The following is a 23,054-nucleotide window of genomic DNA, read 5'->3' as shown; positions in this document are numbered from 1 at the left end:
ACAAAACAACACAAGCCATTAATGAGACCGATTTCTAAACTGAGAGAGATGGTGCAGAGGGAGAAGAAACCTCATACACATCAGCAGCTAAGGAGTTTATTTGCAAGAAATTACTTAGGCAGAAATGAATCTTCATTTGAATTTTAATTTAAAGTGTTTTCCATAGAATGATCCTCTCTGCATTAAAAGAAAAATCTCTATTGCCTTATAAGAGCAGAAAGAACAAAACCTTTAATATTGGATAGCTTTTCTATCTCCTTAAGCAAAGGTGGGAGTGAGAAGAAACAAAGCACACTTGCCCACTCCCAAAGCCACATAACATAAGAAAACCCCACAGCAAACAAAACAAAACACATACACAAAAAACACCAAAAATGAAAAAAAGACACATACACAAAAAAACCCCACACCATAACCAACCAAAAAAAAAACCAACCCACAAAGGATGACGAGAATTCAATAATTTTGCTTGTATTCTTTACTGAACATATGCATCGGTTATTTTTCCATTTTCCTAAATAAAAACATAGTTAAAATTTCAGGTAGATAGAGCTGACAAGGTTTGCACAGAATTAAAATAACTGCTAAGGAATATTCTTGAATGCCTATAGAGCCAAAACCTTTGGAGGACAAAAAAAAAATAAATGTGCAGACTAATCAATGTTGAAAGTGCTTACATGAAGCTAAGTAGGAGCTGTTTGTGTGAACAGAGGTTCAATTCTTCAGACAAGGAGGAAGCTGGCAGAAAGTTGGGAAATCTGACAGCTTTCCTCTGAAAAATTCAGCAAAAGATAATATTGACAGAGAAATGTGCCATAAAAGAGAATTTATTTGTGGAGGATAGACAACATTTGACTATGTTTTCATTAAGTTTATTTTACAAGTATCCTCTAGCGCTGATGAAGTAAAAATTCTTCAAACAGCATGACTTCACACATTTTGTACTAAGGAAATAATCCAGTATAAAAATTAATAATTTAGGCCTCAAATCTTCAGCCCAGTTCAACACAGGACCTTAAAAACTTGCCCATCTTAAATGCCAGTCAGTACAACAAATTAAACATAGAGTCACATGCTGAAGTGGGATAGTTTTGTGTTCTCAGGGGCCCAAGGTACACAGATCATTTCCTTCCCATGCATTGCAAGCACAAACTGCCACACTGTGTACAGCAGAATTAAACAGCTTGCAGGATACATCTGGCACACTGTTAGCCATTCCTTTGAGCCCCAGCCCACATCTCACCAACATTGCAAAAGCCAGCTCCTTCGGCAGATTAGAACTGGTGCTACTGGCTCTCAGAAGGAACTGCTGCCACTGCACCCTGGCCAAAGGTGGCCAGCTGTTTCTGCAAGGTTCCAAACAGCAGCAGGTACACGTCAAGAGAGCCAACAGGAACACAGAACATGTACAGAACATCTTCCAAGGTACTTCAGCTCACCATTTAAACACTTTTATCTCTATGCATTTACCTTAGGTCACTACTCAGACTCCCCATCCCCATGTAAAGAAAAAAAAAGAAGTCTTCTTGCAACCTTTTGTAGTTTATAGCTACCATATTGCCTGAAGCGTGACACAGAAGTGAATGTGACTATTTCCCTCCACTTACCTTTCTTGTTAACAGACTTTTGCGCCTCATTCCACAAGCCTCTAGCTGAAGACGCCCTCGCAATGCCAATTCAATTAACATACAGCCACGCAATCCTGAGGAGATGCAATCATTCCAGAATGATGTGTAACCCTGGGAAGAATGAAAGACAGTAAGATACCACCATCTCCACACCTGAAAGCAGACAGGAAAAAAGGCTTACTGCCTTCTCTAAGCAGTTCACCTGCCTTCATACACTTTTGAAGTAGCATCACTAGTCAACTACCATTCCTATACTGAAACAGGAAAAAGCAACCAACTCATCCCCCTATTAGTTTTGACACTTAGTCTCTGCTCTTTGAAGAACAGTGAAATCTCATGAAAGTGACACAAAATAAACCAGCAAGATACTGAGAACTCTAAGATATAAAGTGCAGTTTATATATGGTCAAAATAAACATGTATCTTTTTAATACATGAAGCATTTGGCATTACCAACATCACACAGGCTTATCCAAGTTTTCTGAGAAATATTAACATGATTTTACATCCATAAATAATATGGCACTGATGAAATAATAACCACCTGAAAATCAATACTAAGTAAACTATGGAGTACAGTGGAAACACAAAGGTGGCAATCAGCACAAACCACAGAGCAGACTTTTCAGCTTCAACATAGTAAAACAAAGGACAGAAGTTTTCAAGTAAATATTTGGAATAGGTTCTATTTTGTCACTTAAATCCCCTGAAAACATGTATTTTTAGCTTGATGCATATTGATCTTTTATGTACTGCATACATATTCATTCAATGAACCATACCACATCTACCATGCTTTTTCACCTGTATTTCTTCACTGATAGCTGTTTGCTTAAACAGCAGAAAAAGTATTTGACCCAATAAATTTACTTAATATCTAGAAATACATGTATTGACTTTCATACTCTATTGCTTAACAATTATGACCGGAAAAAAAAAAAAAAAAATTCTATTTTACCTAGAGAGTAGCCAACACAGTTCTTGCATATTTTTAAATAGTTGAGTACCTAAGACAGAACAAAATATTTCTAAGAAATGTTTTGCTTTTGAGAAATGACAAGAGAAACACTTGGTACAATCCACAAAGACCTCCCAAAACCCCTCTAGTGATGCATCTCTGAAAATATTCGCTTTGGGACACTTTAGAGAAAAGTGTTGGAAACACTTCTGCAATAAGAGCGGCACACTCCCTTTCATGAAATTCATCTTAACCAATAACAAAGACTAGCTTAAATCAAGAGCAAATTCAATTTCATTCTACTCACAAATAAAAGTTGCCAATGTATGGAGATATAAGATGCATACATTTGAAGTCCACTAAAGTTACAAACCAGGCCTTAACTAATGCATGCCATTAAATGTAGATTTCCAGGAACACAAGAATATTTTTTTCCTTCTAGCACTTAGATCTATTTTCAAGAGCTGCATTACACAGATGAACAATTCTTCCAAAAAGTCTACAAAGGTTCTGAATTTCTAGAAAGTAATTACTAAAATATGTCAGATATTTATCTTAAAATGTCATAAATTTAAGGTTGAAAGGGCTTTGAGAAGTTATCTAATCAGCAAGTTATCTTATTTGTGAGTATCGGCTACACTTGTGAGTCAGCCTTTCTGTAAAGATTTTTGTTGGCACCATACATTTCTTTGCCAAAACCATACAAGATAAGGTGCATGTATTTGCTTGATTAAAAGGAAAAAACTTCCTACATTCTACTCTTTCCAGTCAAATAGTCTCTTTATATAATAATTTTTGAAATCCGACAACACGTATACAAACTAAAAATCTATTGCATAAAATCACAGCTTTGGCGCGATACATATACACTTCTTTATATTAATGTGTTATATTATTATGCAAACAATTAAAGTGTTAGTTTTTTACCATTTATTTAATAATTAAAACTGAATTTATTTTTGAAGTGAGTATTTTTCAATGAAGTGACATTAAATTTACCACTCCTGGCAGCAATTACCAGATGTAAACTCATCTGCTCCAGCAGTTATTGAACATATAAGCCACAGGCTGTGAGATGCAGAGAAATACAAGATCACAGGATAATTCAGGTTGGAGGGAACCACAGGAGACCTCTAGTCCAAACTCCTGCTGAACGCGGGTTCAGCTATGAAATCAAATCAAGTTGCTCAGGGTTCTACATAGTCAAGTCTTGAAAACCTCCAAGGATGGAGACTGTACAACCATCCAACAGCTTTTAATTAAGTGATTCTGAAGACAATTCAAAAATATTTAATTCTTCATAAATGGAACTACTTGCTCCACTAGGTTAGATGGCATTGAAAACATGTACTGTGTCACCACTGTTTTGTTGTAGTTGGATTTTTGTTTGCTTTTTCCCAGACTCAGAGTTTGCAAGCGATCCACTAGAACTGGAACATCGTATCTTAATATACTACTAATACAGTGAAGGAGATATTTTAGAACGGTCAGTGTCATCCTGAATATTTTTCAATCCATTAAACTGATCTTTCCAGATAGTTCAGGCAGATGGACTGGCTGTTCCTGGCACCTAACTGCCAAGACCTCAGACAATGGAAGGAACCTTCACAGAAGGTCAGTTTAGCACACAACAACCTAACTAAATAATCCTTTAACTCAAACTTCCTGGTGTAACTGAAAATCAGCAGAAGCAGACATTTATCTCCAATACTGGAAACAGCTTCTTGACACATACTTTAAATGGCATAAGGCATAACTAGAAAAAGGTGCATAAAAGAGAAACAATGCTCAGCGTTGTAGAACTACCGCCTATTAAAGAGGCTTCAGACAGAGGGTGAAGAAGAGTGAAAGGGGCAGAGAGAATAATAATAATATACAGAGAGGGAGAAGAGCAATATAGAATAAAGTACTATTTACACAAGAAATAATTAATTTTTCTTTTTCCACAGACAAGGGCTAAAAGGTGGTAAATGAAGCTAGCTCACAGGTTAGAAAATTCAAAGGCCAACTTCTTTTCTGTGTTTCTACTCCAACTGTTTTACAGGAAGGCAGAAGTTTTTTAAAAAAATCCTTCAAAAATCAGTTAAATTCATAGGAGATTGCTAATGAAGTCTGACAGGTAGCAGTGGACCTGTAAACCACGCATGGTCTGGGAGGCTCTCACCCAGTTGAAGTCAGCGTACACTGGAGTGGTCATTTTGTGTGCACTCATTCCTGAACATAGCCTGGACATTGCTCGTTGCAGCTTATCGAACAATATGGGGATTTGGTTTGACATGCAAACACTGTTCTCCGCTGTCATTCCAAATACCTAACTGTCTCAAAACACTTTGAAGATCAAAGATGCAAGTCATTCCACTGTTTAATGCTCTTAAACAACAATAGCCTTCTCACAAATACAACACCAGGTATTTTTACTTAATCTATCTTCCTACAAGTCTTTTATAACTTTATAAACAACCTAACTCAATGAAATACTTATTTCATTAAGGTTGCTAAGCAGCACAGGGGAAAAAAAAAAAAAAAAGTCTTATAAGGCAGGGAATTATTTTTAGCTGACAGCATTCACACTAGAATAGCACTTTAAACTATGAATAGCTTGCAAGACAATATTTTAATTCTATGTTTATTAAAAGATCAAAAGAATGTTTACAACCATCATGTTTATTTATATAAACACAGCACAAAAGCATTTTTTGGTCAGAGCTGACCTAGAAATTTTAAGGTAAAAACTAGTTTTGCTATACAAGCATAAAGGGAAATGAGAATAGTCTGTAACAGAATCTTCCTAACATATTAACTTTGAAAGCTCAGACTTTCCTCTCAGGTATGGTAAAGCATAGAGATAAGACCAAGATTCTCTTTCTGCTTAAATAACAAGTTATCTAAAATCCCTGTTCCATCCACCTCCTGCAGCATTTACTCTTCCTGCAGCATTTATTTGCTTTCTCTTCTTCCCATGCCTCTTACTTGATTTCCAGCTCACACAGGTCTTCCTGTTCAGTCAGCCATTAACCACTTGAAACTGTATTAAATAGTCCATCTCCTAACAATGGCCCTGTGCCTCGGTGTTACTCAGCCTACCTCATCTTCACTCCCTGCTTTTAGCTTGGCTCTTTAGCTGCACCTCCTTTTCCTGCACTCTCCTTCCTCACTTCAACCTACTGCAACATGTAATAAACTCCTTCGCTGGAGACATTCAAAACCCGACTGGACATGTTACTGTGCGACCTCACCTAAGCGTTCCTGCTCCAGCAGGGTCCAATCCCAAACATACTGTGATACCACTTCCAAGTTTATAAATATCTGAATTTCTGTGACCCTCTTGGATTTCCTTAGACCTGTTCACACAGGTGGTACATACAAGATAGCAATGTATTTACACTATATGTGACGAGTAGCCATCTTATTCTTCTCTCTGCTTTGAAGGAGGGAGAAAACTGTAAAATTATATTAGCAGATGGACAAACAAGTAATCTGTATCAATATGCTGGGTCTATCTTTGCTGAGCAAAGCACTAGCTCTTGCAGCTTCTTCCTACTTACTGTAGGAGTATCCCAGCTCAGATCTGCATTAAAAAGTGTAAATATATACTAGGACCCAGTCTCCTACAAATGCAGTCATGCAGAGTGCAACAGAAGGAAGGGTTCATAGTTCATATGCATACCCTGCAAGGAAGGAAGGGACAGAGAAGAGACCCTGAGTAGGAATGTCCTACAAATTTCCCCTAAAACTTTAACTTACATTATTCCCTAACAATATCCTTTCCCAGTTTGCCTCCAAGATCCCTGACTCTCAAAGTTCACAAAGCTATACTTAAAATGGAATAGGGTTGTAGGACTTGCAAAACAGCGTTTACAAGGATTGCTAGAAATTATGAGAATTCCTGCACAGAAAAAGAAATAATGTCATTGAGCAGCTCAAACATCAGCCCAGCTGTGAAAATCCTAATGGGATCATCTGTTTATGCTTTAATAAAGCCATAGCAATGGCTAAGCAGATGAGCAAACTATATATACAGAGAAAACACATACACATTCACTCTGACAACATCAAATTATTCTGAAGTCAGTGGTTATCCATATGTTTTGCTGAAGTATTCAGTACCAAATATTACAGAATAAGAGTTGTTGCAGAGGTATTAAAGTACACTTCCACAGAATACACTGATTACCAGCTTTTCAAGACACTCAAAATTTACATTTCTGGATATTTGAAATCCATATGTTAATATACATAAGCCTACATTTGTAGACATTACCTCAAAACACTGATGGAGAAATTACCTGGAATGATTACAGAGTGAAATTTTAAAAAAGCAAACCAAAACACACAACACACACAAACCCACTCATAAAATGGAGCGCAAAAGTCTCACATGAGAACAGGTAATCTTTTACTCAGAATGCTTTGTTTTACGTGTAAGAGTTCTTCCCACTGCAGAAACATACATTCTCTCCCCAATTCTTCAGTTAATTCAGAATATGAAAGCAGCAGTACCCTGAGGCTTCAAAATACACAGAGTAATATAAAAATTTGATGTGTTTAACTTAATTGGTTATGGTCACTTATTTACAAAATATTGTACAGCGCAAGCTAGGTAGCTGTTGGTGCATTCCTTGATCTAAACCAGTGAGTCTCAAGATTACTTTGCAGCCACAGAGCCATGACAAGTAGAAATCAGCTTTATATGTCTTTTACAAAGGCATCATAAAGCCATGTAATAGTCTGTGAAGGTAACTTAGGGTTACAACAGCCTACTGAACTAAAAATAAAATATTTATTTATTTTAGAAAAAACATGCCCCTCAGGCCCATCCTCAGATCCACACAGACTCATATTCAGTACTACAGGTCAGTGTTAGCTCAACGTTTCGGCGCTGACTCAGATTCAATTTACATTTATATAGAATGAGAACAGCAAAGTTTCCCTGGCATGTAACACTGCCCATTCTATACTCTTCATACTAAAAACCTTTCCATTTTACATTCAGACTTAACAGTACTCCTTAAACCCTCACTTAGCACCCTCTACTTAAAATCAATTGTAACCACACTGAAATACACCAAACAATTAAAAGGGAACCTCATTCTGAAAGAGAAACACCACTAGACCTACCCAAAACCCTCAATTCCTGTTCTCAGAAAATTCCAGATTCTTCTTTTATGAAATACACAAACAAAACAAAAAAATCAAAATTATGTAAAGAATGCAATTTCTGAAACTTCATGTAGAGATAGCAGAAATAAAATCTTGTTTTAACCCTTTCCAGACATGGTAGCCTCATCAAAAGGGGAACTGACCAACTTGAAAAGTAACAAAAAGCCAAGATCAACAACAATTACAGCTCCTGAGGAGTTTGGAAATCCTAACATCGAGGCAATACATCTGACAGTCCGTCAAGAAGACATGAAACCACCAACTTCAGATTGTGCCTCCTAGCTGGGAAACTCTAGGTCAGGGGTGTAAAACTCATTTTCATCGGTGGCCACATCAGCCTTGTTGTTGCCTTCAAAGGGACAAATATAATTTTAGGACTGTATACATGTAACTACTCTTACATGTATACAGTCCTAAAATTACATTCAACTCTTTGAAGGCAACCACGAGGCTGATGTGGCCCCCGGTGAAAATGAGTTTGACATGCCTGATCTAGGTTAAAGAATGCTTTCACTTTAGCAAACTGTAAACTCTGAATTTACAGCTAGCCTGTTTTCCATTGGAAGAATATTTCAGAGGAAAAATTTCAACCAGCTCCACTTGGATGCTGAAAGATAGAAAAATTAGATTTCCCAAACACAAACTCTGCTGGAGTTTGCTATTACTTTTATTACTTCTGTGTGGAGGGCATTCAAATACTGTGTTTGTGGTAGCATTATAAAAACTCCAAGACATAAAATTATTGTTTTGTTTATATACAAACAAGCATCTAGCTTTGCCAAACAAGGGTTTCTTCCTTGCCATCTATACTTTCTGATATGTGGCGGACTATTTTTATATTATGTTCTCAGAAATCACAGATGAAAAACATACTGTAAAACATTCTGTGCTTGCTGGCATCATGGGAAGCTACTGAGGACAATTGTCTTCAGGTCCAATTAGCCATCCGCACTACATTTACATGCCAGCATAATAAAAACAGTTTGTAAAACATACAAGATTCAGTTATACTTTTAAGATAAGAATAAAAAGAAACAGTTGCCAACCGATGTATAGCCTGAGATGGACTAACTAAAGCAAATTTGGAACTTGGAAAGAAAAAAAACATCAGTAAGTCAGTTTAGGTCAGTGAAGGACTGGGCAAAACAAATTGAGTAGTCTGTCTGTATAAATTACATGTAAGACTGATCTCCATGCTGCATAGTACCATTAGCAAAGAGGTTACACTTCCGACATTTACACAGCCTGCGTCACAATGCAATATTACCTGCAGGATCACCTTGAGTAGTTATATCAATAATAAGAGACTCATGTTTTGTATATACGTAAATTTAGGTATCTTTTCTTAGAGTTACTTAATGTGGCAAAGATAAACACCAGGGAAAAAAAAACAGGCAGGAAAAGAAACTTCAGACAAAATTACATCCCAGTGTTTAATTACGTTCCCAGCATTAGCATCTCTTTTGAACTACTACTTTCTGCACACCACTTCAATTATTTTTCCTTCAAGAGATTCATTTCAGTTTTACTGACCTTTCAAATCTATGTCACAGCATCTCATTTTAACCTTCCACAAAACCATGTAACTTGAGAAGGTAGATCCTCCCCCATGTCTTCATTTTTAGCCATTTGAGGGTCAAATCCAAGAGGAGTTGTTTTTTTTTTCACCGCATTGAAGCACATCACTGTCATTTCTCTCTTGAGCCCATAGTAGCATTTGTGTACTCAGCTAGATGGGAAAGTGGTCTGTTTGAAAGCTAATGGTCATCTCATCTGATTCATCAAGCAGGTGAACAAATACCAGAGGAAGCATGGAAAAAGAACATGGTTGGGACAGACAGTGAAAGGTAAGAGCATCCCCTTCAGTGTCAACCCACACTTTAATGGATAAACTCCTTTGAAAACCTGAATTGTTTTCACAACCTGAATAGTTAGGGCTAGAACTATTCACTTAGTCATTGGGATAAAGAGCTCAGAATTTAAAAAAAATAAATACATTATTGGGCTACCTATACTGAAGCCATTCGTGAGCACAATCTGCTCAGAATATATAAAATGCTTAATGCTTAAGGTGTTATGCACTATATTCACCACTACCTTCATCTCCCTATTTTGGACCCTGATCAACATACATTTGAAGTTATATTATTTAAATCTTACAAGATAGCAATAGCATCCCTTTCCAATTCTCCAATGCAATAGCAAGTTCTTTGCAATTTCTTTCTTCACAAGCCTATTATTAGCCAGCACAAAGCACAGACAGAACATAATAACCCCAAATCATAATTTCTCACCCATTTGAAACCTACTGCAAAAGACAGGTAGGGACAATTCCTCTTGAAATGCTGTGGTGAATTGTATTTCATAATGGACTTGATCACAACTGCAACAGAACTCTCACTTTTCTAGTCAAGGAGTTCCTTTCTGAAGTAGCAATTTTGACATCTACAGAAAGACAGCTAGGGGGCAGTGGGAAAAGAGTAACAGCATGCACTATCCAGGTGCACTGTAGCAGGTTAATAGGAATTTTGATCTGCCACAGTTTTCATGGCAAGGATGGCTGTTTCCTTCCCCTTCCATCCTATCTATAACACAACAATCTGTTGCAAGCAACATTACAACTTTTATCTGCTTCATAGCTATGACTGTTAAGTATTTTGATTTTAATGAACAGTACTAGCAGAATGAGAAGCATAGGGCTACTGTATTCCCAAAAAGATGAGAACTATCTTAATATACTGTTTTCTTTGTGTAGTTGCTCCACAAGTACTAATACTAATTTGAACTTTTGAAAACAGTTGGAATCACCTAAAGATCTTTTACAACACATCTCCTTAAAGCTGCTCCTAAATCCAAAGAGGTAAAATACAAAATATAAGAAGTATGTGTATAGAAAGGATAATGAAACTACCTGGTCTATTGGAAATTATGTTTTAGCATGGAATTTAAATACTTTCTGTTGGCCCAAAAGCTTCATTTTATGAATTCCAAATGCATCTACCACCAGTATTCTTCTACAAGAGAAACACTACGATATTCACGTGAAGTCATACAATTAAATGGAGATACCAGCAGACAGCAGTAGGAGCTGACAAAGACAAACAAGTGAATGTCAGCCTCTGACACCTATACACGATTCTGTGGTTCCTACCCTTTTAGCTGAAAGTAAAATAGCTGATTAGAAAGAAAGGAAAATTGCCTGCCATTGTTGCAGGTAAGTAAATATCTTCTTTGGGATAATGTAACTATAAGAAGATCAAAGTCAGTAACTGAGTTACTGTATTAAGTTAGTTTATAGATTCTTTACATATTAAAAACTGTTAAAAGCTAGTATTTTATTTAGGAACATAATTCTACACTGAATAATGAGTACAGTTTCTGAATCTCTTCAAGTGGGTGGAAGTCAGCAAGACTGATGGTATACATGCTTAATATTGAGTATATCTTATAAAGTATTTGTCCAACAAATCTGACTCCTGACTTTTTCAGTCAAACCTAAAAACTTCTACCACATCCTTTTTCAGAGCAGGAAATTCTTATATTAGAAATAAGGTACACTTTAACAAAAGTTAATCTAAGTTTCTTCTTCGATCATGCTGCTGGAAGAAGCTTCTCAACATGAAAATAAGCAAACAGGTCATCTAAAAATGGACAAAAAATAATTTTTAAAAAAATGCACAAACTTTTCCAGGTTCTCAATGACAAATAGAAAAGCTGGTCAATACTAGTTGAACTAACTGTATATTTATTCTGATAATTTGAAGCCCTTAGACCCTCTTGTGCAGACAGACAGCATTTGTTACTCCTGAACTAGGTCCTTATACATATTTCTATAAAGCTCTAATTCTGCTATTCAAGTAACCTTAGACTGACGGTAAACATAAAAAGCACTTTGAACTTCCAGGAGAACCAGTTAAAAAGTCTTTTTACCAGAATAACTAAACATACTTACAAGAAGCTGGGGAAAAATGCCAACAACAGAAAACAACGACAGAAGAGGAGAAAAAGGAAAAACTTAATTGTAATACCCATCACAGGCAGGCTGGAATGTCCAAAATTATCCAAACCCTCAAGGTAAAATTAGGCTGCTCTCACCACAGCTATCTTGCTATATGAATTGATCCATTTTCACTTTCAGGGGATGAAAAAGATCTATTCTTTCCGGTGCAGGTTATAGTAATTTAATCTACCTGAAGATGAGTGAAACCACAGCCTGGAAGCTGCAGCTGACAGCAAGCATGTCTCAAACAAAACCAGACGTGGTCAAATTATGCATCTAGAGATTCTCTGTTACTTTCTAATGCACATTCAATACACGTATATCAATTTATTATGCCTAATAGCTATTGATTTATTACCTCTGAGAAAATCTTGTACTCAATGACACTACAGTACTGCACAATACCAGACAGATCCAAACATAAAACCAAATTCAGCTTCTGTGGCAGCATTCTCTGGCAAGGCCAAAATCAATTTCCTTTGGCAAAGAACCGCGTGGTCTTACCCCAAACCATTCACAGCTGAAAATATGCCCAGGGTTAGGATATTGCTTAAGTAACTCTTCCATGATAGTTTCAATCTTTTCCCCCTTCTACGGATCTATAAGACCAGAGAGAAGAAAAACCTCCACAATTCTGGAATACAAAACCAATGGTAAGCTGTGAACACACTCAATTTTTTTTTTTTCCTCACGTGTAAGTCTTAAGACAACAAGCAACCCTGAAATGCAAAATTGATTTTTTTGTTTTGACAGTAATAAGATTCAATAACATTTACTGTTATCTAGAAAATATAAAAAGACAAACCCTCAATTTTTCTTACAGGACTGTTTTCACATGTACTGTCTGCTGAATTTTGATTTTTCACTTCTTCTATAGACCAATACATTTAAAAATATGTTTGGTTAAAGACATGGCCCAGCTTTGCCTGATAAGAATGCATTCAGAGAAGTCTACTTTGTAGATAATATAATACATGTCATAACCGAAACGGAGAGGTTCACTTTTCCAGTAGTTATTAAATGGGTATAAAGGAATATCAGATCCAGTAAAAGAAATACAGTTCTATCTATCTACCTAATTGGAAAAAATAAAAATGCATTTCTGAAGACAAAATAATTTTAGGAAACATTCATCTCTTTTACCAGTCAAAACCCTCAGTAATAATAATAAAAAAGATTAAAAACAACATGTCAAGAAACTGTGAATATTAAAAATATTCAAATAAAACAACTGCTAGAGGAATACTCTGGATTTCCTTATGTGTCAAAGACAAAATATTCAAACTTCAAGTAATTTGCAATTAAAATAAATTGCAATTGAAATAAAATGGATTACTCTTCATCCTCTTCACATTAGGTTAAGGGTCTATGCCAACACATACCCAGCCAGCTCTTTGCTGCAAATCTTAGCTCTCAAGTAAGCCATCACCTTCTCAACCCAGAAGGCTGCAGGAACATCTAATGATACAACCTGACCTACAAAACCTTTGAAAATTAATATATGTTTTAGAAAGAAAGGCAAGCCAGAGTGCAGGGGTGTTTATGACTGAAATGCTACAATGTGGGGACTTTGATGTCTGACTGTGGTCCCTCGACTTCCTCTTTTGATGTAATCGAAATAATTAGCCATTTTACTCAAACATAAATTGTTGTCTAGTTATAAAGAGAAGACAAGTTAGCGAGAAAAAGCTCTGAAGTGTCTTGACAGCCGAACACTAGAAATAATTTAGGAAACCAAGCATACATATTCTACAAGGCACAGTATAGTTGACAAGAAACTTGTCAGGTACTTGATTAACCTGCCACTGCACTTAAGAAGAAATAACAAACAGCACCTGCTGACAACTACTGGAAGCACTAAAGCCAAATGATGCCTCCCAGCTCTTCAAGCACATATACAGGTATACATTACATAAACACATCTCTTCACTAAAATGAAGACAATGAAAAACTTTAACTGTGCCAAAAAGAAGGCAACTAATGCACACTGCTGAAGCCTTACGAGACCCCTGAACAAATCAACACTTAAGAGTCTGACTGTTCATTTAGGAATGAAAAAGCAAACTTAGAAGTCTAACTTCCAACATGATTAAGTGTATACACATGCAGATAATGACTTCAAATATTTGCACAGCTTTTGCAAAGCCACCTGCCATCAGGGTCCAATCTCTGTTCTCCATACTTCATGCAAAAGAAAGACATAACTTGTTCCACAGCCTGCAAATTCATTTCTATACTACCAACTATTGTCACTGAGCATAAGATCTGACATTTATTTGAAATAAACGTTTAATTAAAACTGGTGCTTAAATCCTCTACATCAGATATTTCACTCAAAAAACAAGTCTTCCCATGGCAGCAAGTAAATATAGCAAGATCAGAAAAAACAGCTTGCATCCTGCCTTGATGTAACGACCAAAAGCTAACAAAACAAACTTTGCACACATTTAGTGTCTCCTACTGGTGGGCTGACCCTGGCTAGCAGCTAAGTCCCACACAACCACTCTCCCAATACCCCCATCAGGATGAGGGAATAGACTAGGAAAACTGAAAACACAGAACTAAGTGATGCAAAACACTCAGTAACCACCTCCCACAAGCAGACTGATGCCCAGCCAGTCCCTGAACAATGACCACCAAACCACCCACTCCCTCCCCTCCTTTTTCATTGCTGACCATAACACTACAGAGCATGGTGTACCCCACCGGTCCATCAGGGTCAGCTCTCTCGCCCTCTCCCAGCCTCTTGCGCACCCCAACCTACTCACTGTGGGTGGGCAGAGTGAGAAACTGGCAGCCTCAACGCTATGCAAACACTGTTCACAGAATGTCAGGGATTGGAAGGAACTTCAAAAGATCATCTAGTCCAATCCCCCTGCCAGAGCAGGAACACCTAGATGAGGTTACCCAGGAATGTGTCCAGGCGGGTTTCAAATGTGTCCAGAGAAGGAGACTCCACAACCTGCCTGGGCAGCCTGTTCCAGTGTTCTGTCACTCTCACTGTGAAGAAGTTTCTTCTCATATTTTAGTGGAACCTCTTGTGTTCCAGTTTGCACCCACTGCCCCATGTCTTATCATTGGTTGTCACTGAGAAGAGCCTGGCTCCATCCTCATGACACTCACCCTTTACATTATCCACCCCATTTTGGTCAAAAACAAAACAAAACAAAAACCACACACCACCACCCTGGCTGCTATGGAGAAAATTAACTCTATCCCAGTGAGACCCAGTACACTTCTCCTTAAAACAGTAAGAGAAACCTAAACCTGATAGGTCTTTCTAATACAGACAAAGCAGGTCTAATGTTGGCTAACTAAACAGTAGGTGGAAGTTCCACTAACTTTGACTAACTAGGGCACATTAAAACTACAGATCCCTCCCTCAGGTTTATAAATATACTGTATCTGTCCCCAAATACCACAGCTACGCCTCTCTTCTACCTTTTCTTCTACAGTGGTCACAATTTAAAACACTATGTAAAGCACTGTGTTATCTCAAATTCAGGACCTGTACAATGTTTCATTTTGAGAGATCTGGATCAGGTCATTAATGTGGATGGATTTCCAGAGTCATGTTTCGAGTGATTTAAAAGCATGCATAAGGGGTAGGTATTCCTCCTTTTTCTAAACTTCCCCTAGTTTCCTTTTGGTTTGTTCTTGTCGGAACAGATCTCTCATATTTCACTTATCCAGGTGCAAACAGTTTTCAAGAAACAGACTCTCTTATAATAATGCCGCGTGAATGTTTTCATTATAAGATAAAAATTCCACTCATTGCACTGTTCTCACACCAAAGGGCACAAGTTCTTTCATTCAGTACTTAACATGTGCTAACTATAAAGTCTCAGCCATAGTCTGCAGATGCTTCTTAAGCAGTAGTCACATTTACATATTCAGCACAGGCAAAGCAGTTGTAGTAAGCACTAAGTGATTAGTGTAGATCGAACATCCATCTGGCATTTACTTAAATGTAGCTAATAAATGTTATACCTGCCTTCTCCACTGTGCAATGTAGAGGACATACCAAAACCACAACATAATATGCACAGAATGCTTCTCTCGTGGTAGAGACTGTTGAATGTGAAAGTGCTGAAGCAAAATCAAGCATGTGCTGAGGTAAAAAATGGAAGTGCAATGCGCTGTGCTGTACAAGAATGACTGGCTAAGTAGAAACCTCGTACAGCCCATGCACAAAAAACACCTAGCCTGGCAGTTAAGGACTCTGTAATAATACAAACACATGATGTTATCTACTAAGACCATAAAGGCAGATGACTAGAAAGCATATAGCAATAAGTAGCTTACAAGTGCTTAAAAGAATATCAGCAACAGAAAGACAGAGAAGAAGCCTGACAGACTAATTTCCCAGTGTGATGAATAAATCCTCTAACATCCATAAATAAAAGAGCTATGAGTGTAACAATTACGAAGACCTAGCTTACAAGGCATACTATTTTATTACCATAATGGTCCATCAAAAACCAGGGAGGGGGGGAAGATTAAATAATTTTCTTAAAAAGGTAAAAACGGTTGAAATACAGTAGGGGGTAGGTGGGAAAGTCTTGGCATGCATAATACTGGTTTGCACTCAGACTAATAGCTTAGTCATAGTACCACACACTTATGTGCACCTATTCATCCAGGCTTACATACAGTGCCCTTAGACTAAGAGAACAGTTGGGCACCATGTTATGTGTAGCCTTGTAATTTTGAAGTCTGAAAAGTGCATGTGAAGTCATTCTGCAGTAATGTTTTATGAATATTTCTGAATGAAAATAAATTACTGAAATTGATCTAATACCTGTTTGCAAGCTGGGAAAAACACAATTGAAACTGGCACATGATAAGCTATTATTTTTTCTGTCTTTCCTAAATGTTATGAGAAAACAGATTGACAATGTTGTCTACAGAGAGGAAAACAATCCACGTGTTTACTCCAGGGTACCTTCCCCTTCCCCAGTAATGCAACAGAGGTGAACATGTCCTGTAGTTATTATTTGCTCTGTGGGTAAGAAAGTAATGTTTTAATTTTTCTCTGTAACACTCTGCTCAACTTGGCCTTGCAAAGGCAAGTTCCATGTAGCTTAACTAATTCAGACAAATGCTGCAGTACTTGAACTACTTTAGGGTCAAAGAACACCTGAAATAATAGCACATTTTTTCCAATATAAAATGTTGGTTTTCAGTTCCATTCTAGCAATTAACAGTAATACTTTTTCATGCGATTTTTAAAATAGAAACAGCTTGCTACAGGGAGAGGAAAAAGAGTTGCAGCTTTGTTTATTTAAGAGCACTTCACAAAACTGAGAAGCATCACTAGAAAGGCTTTGACAATGTTTTTAGCTTTGTCGTACACAAGACAGCTTGACATGAAAGAAAGGACTACGCTACACTCGAAGTTATCCATTAATAAATAATATAGATTACAGATTAGCCATGCAATCAGAGCAGGGATAACCAGTTCAGCTGCATGCAGAAACACAGAATATAAACACAATTTCAACACAAACAACTTGAATCCAAAACACTGCTACCAAATCAGCATGTCCTCCAAAGATCCCGTAAGTAGGATTTACTCAGCAGCACAATCAAGAAGCACTTTACTGCATCTTGTAGCACACAGAATTTGCGTACTCCTCCTCCCGCACCTCATATCTTCTCCTAGCCTGTAATTTATGTAGAGACATGAAATTTAAAAAGGACCAAAAAGGTAGGCCACTATGAAAGAAAGAATTTTTCATCACAGACATTACACACTTTGTTGTTATTAGGCCCTGAACATTTGAGAAAAAGCACGTCTTTGTCAAGGTTTCAACACAGTCATACATAATTCTTCAACTGAAATCTGAATTCCCAGCAGACGCCTCTTCATGTTTCACTCATTTGCCTCAGATATTCTCCATCAAAACTGGGAGGTTTTGAGTTGGCATTCAGGCTGCTGCTGAAACTTTTTTTAATTGGGAGGGGGGAAATACTACAAAGATTTGAAGAAGACACAAAACAGCGTATCTGGAGCAGGCAAACTAGCTCCTTAATAACACATTTCAATACAATGAAAAATATCCTATGCTGGAAACCTTCCCGGCAACTATGTGGCCAAAAAGCAATGCTGCAACACTAAATCTTCAGCAACAAAATAAGTTTCAGAAGGCTAAATATGAGTAGTAAAGATCCAAGATAATTTCTGTACCTAACAAAGTGATTTAACATTACTTCTCTCTCACAAATGACATCTTAGTCTTCACCAAATAGAAGCTAAATAAAACGAGAAATATTTATTGTTGCAGTTGACTACAATACAGGGTCATTATTTCAGCATACTTTGCAGTCATTTTCTTTCAGTAAATAAGGAATTAGTTCCAGACCAAATAAATATTTTATCTTAATAGATGCCATGTCTCTGCAGCTGCTTCAATTTGTTTAGTTGTGGCAGATCATATAGAGCAGGGGTGTCAAACTAATTTTCACCTGTGGCCCCATCAGCCTCCCGGTTGCCTTCAAAGGGACAAATGTAATTTTCAGACTGTATAAATGTAGGAATATTTACACTTACACAGTCCTAAAATTACATTTGGCCTTTTGAAGGCAACCATGGAGCTGATGTGGTCCTGGGCGAAAATGAGTTTGACACCCATGGTATAGAGGAAAGGAGCAGCTGTGTGCACTGCTGTCCTTCACAATTTCCAAAAAGGGAAAAAAAAAAAAGTACAAAAATCTTAAATTAACTTAAATGGAGCAACAGTTATAGAGCACCACAACCTAGAAACGTCTCCATTTTCTGTGGGACTGAGTTACAAGATGTCTAGAAGAGCTATAATGAACAAACTGGCCTGTACTCACTTCTTACCTGCCATTTTAAAATAAGCTAACTTTTCATATTTATCACTCCCTTCTTTGGGGAGTGATGACCTCAAATGCTTCAGTAGTTCTGCAGAATAACCTCCTTTTTTCTGTGGCTTCTACCTATCCTACTACAATACTATTTTTAACCTAATAAAGCACAGCATTTTATTACAGTGAGTATTTCTTATTCCTATAGCAACAAGCTATTGCTCTAGTCTAAATGGATGAACATGACTCCCTTTCTCAGCCATGTTTCTGAAGAGTTTCCAAATATGCATAGGTGTTCTTGTGATGGTCCCTGAAGAATTCTAGTAATGTATTTTGTTCCCGTATATTACCTGCTCTTCCAAGGTCACTGCATCTGTTACATTATGCAAGCATGCACATACCCCATATAACCTATCTTGACTTTGAAATACAGAAATAATTACTTATACACAGGAGATACAAAAGGAAGAGGAACCACCAGCAGAAAAGACCAACCTGTACCAATACATGAAGTACAATTTAATTAGGCCAAAGAGGTGGGAAAACAAAAAATAAAGCCATGTCCAGGAAGCATGTGTGAATGAAGTTGTGTCCAACCATTAGGAAAGGGATGCTGTGTTTGGTTTAGGGCAGTCAGACATTCCCATCGCTGAACCCATACTGCAGCAACAACCAGGCAACCACTCAAAAGTTTTGTTCTGGCTGTCACAACCCCTGTGCTATCCTGAAGGCAGGATTTGCATAAATATCTAACGATCTCCTAGAAACACTGAACTCATTAATCCATCACTGCCTGGATTTTCCTGAAAAGCTCTCTCCCAAGAGTAAAGACTCTGCCACCTACAATCACAAGCTATAGATAATACCTCCTTACATGCATGGCATTTTGTATGCAATCTACATGGTGTTAATCCATACTCACCAGTATTAAACATCAGAAAAACAAAATACCCCAAGACCTGAAATGTGTCAATGCAGTTATGAGTGACTTTCCTGAGAGATAAGTTATTTTTAGGGAAACATGCTCTTTGGCCAATTCAGACCCCACCTTTTTTTTAATTTAACTCAACATTAGATTATTTTTGTCCTGTTGGAGTGTTCAGAAAGGACATTCTCAGCTTTAAATCTACTGACTTTCAACTGAGCTTATAGCTCACACACCTGCCTTTGGCTTTTCCTTACACTTTGTGTAGTTTCACAATAATACTTAACAGACCTTATATTGCTTTCCCCTGATGGCTGTCATGAGGAAGTCTCACATCAATGCCATGGGAAATAAATTCTATTGGAGGTAAAAACCTTTATAAAAAGCACTTCCAGATGTGTAAATAAATAAGTGAGTTTTGATTACTTACCGTCAGAAAAATAGAGGAAAGAAAATATTTGCAAATGAGCCTATAGTTTTATTTCCAGTTCTAAAAGGAAAGAAATGTGACAAAGCGGTTCACACAGTATAGCTTGTCCACAGGGGTACAGGCAGACCCCAAACCAAAATACAAAACCTAGTGATTCCTGCCTAACAAAGCTCAGAAACAATGTATCATACAGCTTCTGCACATCAGCCCCCTACCCTAGCAATGACTTTACCATTCTTTTTGTCTGACATCTCAACTTGAAAATCCCAAGGGAGTTATGGATATCCATGCCACTGTAAACATTCAGTTCCTTTTTCCATATAAAGTAATATTAGGTTATCTACAGTGTGTGCCACAGCTGCTAGATGATTTATAATTTTGATACACACCAGTGCAAAGCTGGATTTTTAGGCCAATGTTAACTATTAACTTTTGATATAGTAGAAAGACTTGGACCATATATTCTTTCTAGGCAGACAGAACACTCCTTACTTTGAAATCTTTATAGACTAAGACCCATAAATTCAGCAGATTTACCACACAATCCTGAAAAAGAAATGAGCTGAAAGATCACCTAGTTTATGTCACCTTCCTCAAGGCACGAAATCCTATGCAATTCTGCCAGATATCTGTCTTGTCACACCTAACTCACTTTCCTGCAACTATTCAGGTGTGCAAAAAGAGAAATGCACAAGCCTCCAATTCAACAGATGGAAGCACAGATCACCGTGAGCATCTACTGAGTGTATCAGGAGGCCATGGCAAAGTCCCCCTAAAAAAAATGAGGTTACAGCACTATAGTCCAAAATACACAGTCTGAAAAAGAAATAAAATCTTATTGTACTAGATGTATATACAGACATACCTATGTGCATTAATAGATAAATGTTAAGCACAAAAACTACTCTTTAGCCTATTCATTATCAACTGGCAATTTTATTTTAGATGCAATGCACTGTCAAATTAACATAAAGCTTATCAGCTCCCCTCCCCCACTATTCTGTCCCCAGGAACACACACAGCTTTAAGAGACTTCCATCCAAATCAATGAACTAACTTGATTAATTTACTTACCACTATAAAATAAAAAAGCTGTTTTTATTAATTAAATTCATATTATAACTCATATCTAAAATAAAGGCATATTAAGCTTCACCATAGACCACATCAAACTAAATTGTTTCCCCAACAGGACTGATTTTCTGCAGTGTATATGTTTTTTATATTGATTAACTCTTTCACAAGAAACAAAAATCCAACATACTTGTAGATGTGTATCTTCCTCAATGACTGTTATTCACAGTATCATGATAAATAATTAAGCTATAAATTCCGTAAAAACATGGAATTATAAAATAATGCCATTTCCTCATTTTGAGACAACTCTCATTACTCTAGCCTCATTTTTGTCATATGTATCTCCTCCAATTTTAAGACATTTTTCACATGCATTTGCCTGGAAAGCCTTAAAAGAAAGGGCTGCTAAACATCCTGTAGCACCTGAGAACCCCATAAGTACCAGAGAATTGTGTCTGACAAAATACATAGGAGTAGACAAGTCGCTCACATTAGAGTCATTGGTAGGTTGCAGGAGAATGAGTATAAACATCACAAATCCACCCAGGCCTCCAAGCCAACCACCCTGGCCCTCACCTCCAGATCCCTGTTTTGTCCCAACCCCTCGAAATGCAACAAATCTGAGAGCCCCTTTGCGAACCCCGCATCCAAAGGGCGACTCAGACTCTCTGCCAGGCTCCCCCTTCCCAAAATCCAAGCACCTTTCCCAGCTCCTCGAAAACACCGAGCCCGCTCCAGCTTGTGCCCCTCACCCCCAGCAGCATCACAGTCCCCGTCCTCAGTAACGCCTCTGCCCCAAACCCGCAGCAACACTCCCCCCATCCCACCCACACCCTGGCAACACTTAAGCTTCCCTTTCCCAACAACACCCTCCATCAGCCCCCGAATAACCAGTGTCCCCTCGGGCACCCCGCTACTGCCGCCCCCAAGCACCGTCAGGCCTCCCCAGCCACCCCCTGCCCAGCGCCCCTCACCTCGGCCCGCCCCAGCCCCGCCGCCATGGCCCCGGCCGCACCTCACGGTCCTTCAGGCCCAGGAGCAGCACCTCCTCCATGAGGGTGAGCCGCGTTTCCTTGGAGTCCCCCTTCTCGTCGTCGCCGGACTCGTCCCGGCGGCCTTCATCGTCCGAGCCGCCCCCCGCTCCCCGCTCCTTGTCGGCGGCGGCGCTGCGGGAGGCCTCGGTCCGGCGCTGCACCAGGCCGGAGCTGCGCTGGGTCAGGGAAGTCATGGCTGGGAGACGTGGGAGGGCCGCGGGGAGAGGGGCTCGGAGACAGCTCGGGAAGGGGAAGGAGAAGGGACAGGCGCCGCTCCAGCGTCCGCCCTATCCGCACCGGGGCAGCGGCCGGCCGAGGGGAGTCATGGGAAGCGGGGCTCGGCCGCGGCGCGGGAGGCGGAGGCAGCGGGGGCTGGCGTCCCCCCTGCGGCGGCCGAGCTGGCGGAGGCTGCTTCTCCTCCAATATGGCGGCGCGGGCTGATGTCAGCGGAGGATGTGGCAGCGCCGGGCGGGAGGGGCACCGGAAAGGGCCGGGGGCGGGAGGGGCCCCCGCGGGTCAAGGGGCGGGATGGGGCGCGGGGCGGGCGCGAGCGCGACCTGCGGCGCGAGGACCGCGGCGGCGGACGTTGGTTGGCGTTGCCGGCCGTTACCGACCGTTACCCGCGGCTGTGGAGAGTGGGTAATCCAGCGTTCCGTGAGACAGCCCGGCTAGTGCCCGCCGTGCACAGCCCGCTGCATTCTCTTGTTTGTTTGTTTGTTTGTTTCTTTAAGAAGTGCCTTAAATCCACCTTATTTCATTTGTAGCTGAAAGACGGTGCCCAACCGCTTGAGCATCCCCACAGGAATACCCTGTTTCCCCAAAATAAGACAGAGCCTCATATTAATTTATGCTCCGAAACTTACTACTTTTTAATATGTATAGCAGCCTGGACACTATTTAAATTGATTTTTTTTTCTTATGAACTGTAGCTAGGGCTTATTTTTGGAGTAGGGCTTGGATTTCGAGCATCCTGAAAAATCATGCTTGGGCTTGCTTTCAGAGTATGTCTTA

At 38.9% G+C, this 23,054-nt stretch overlaps 1 protein-coding gene across 1 annotated transcript in view; it reads right to left on the bottom strand.

Annotated features, from left to right (window-relative positions):
* Nucleotides 1-22,480, bottom strand: part of GOLPH3 (golgi phosphoprotein 3) — a 34,949-nt gene extending 12,469 nt beyond the window's left edge. The window contains exons 1-2 of the mRNA XM_082075871.1: nucleotides 22,025-22,480; nucleotides 1,608-1,739 (exon numbers count right to left, since the gene is read on the bottom strand). Of these exons, the coding sequence (XP_081931997.1) occupies nucleotides 1,608-1,739; nucleotides 22,025-22,237 (345 nt within the window). The 5' untranslated portion in view covers nucleotides 22,238-22,480. The remainder of the gene's footprint in view (nucleotides 1-1,607; nucleotides 1,740-22,024) is intronic.
* Nucleotides 22,481-23,054: the final 574 nt, after the last annotated feature.

The sequence above is a fragment of the Streptopelia decaocto genome, assembly GCF_964273445.1.
Source record: "Streptopelia decaocto genome assembly, chromosome: Z".
In the NCBI taxonomy this organism is placed as follows: Eukaryota; Metazoa; Chordata; class Aves; order Columbiformes; family Columbidae; genus Streptopelia; species Streptopelia decaocto.
This window is presented reverse-complemented; position numbering and strand designations above follow the sequence as displayed.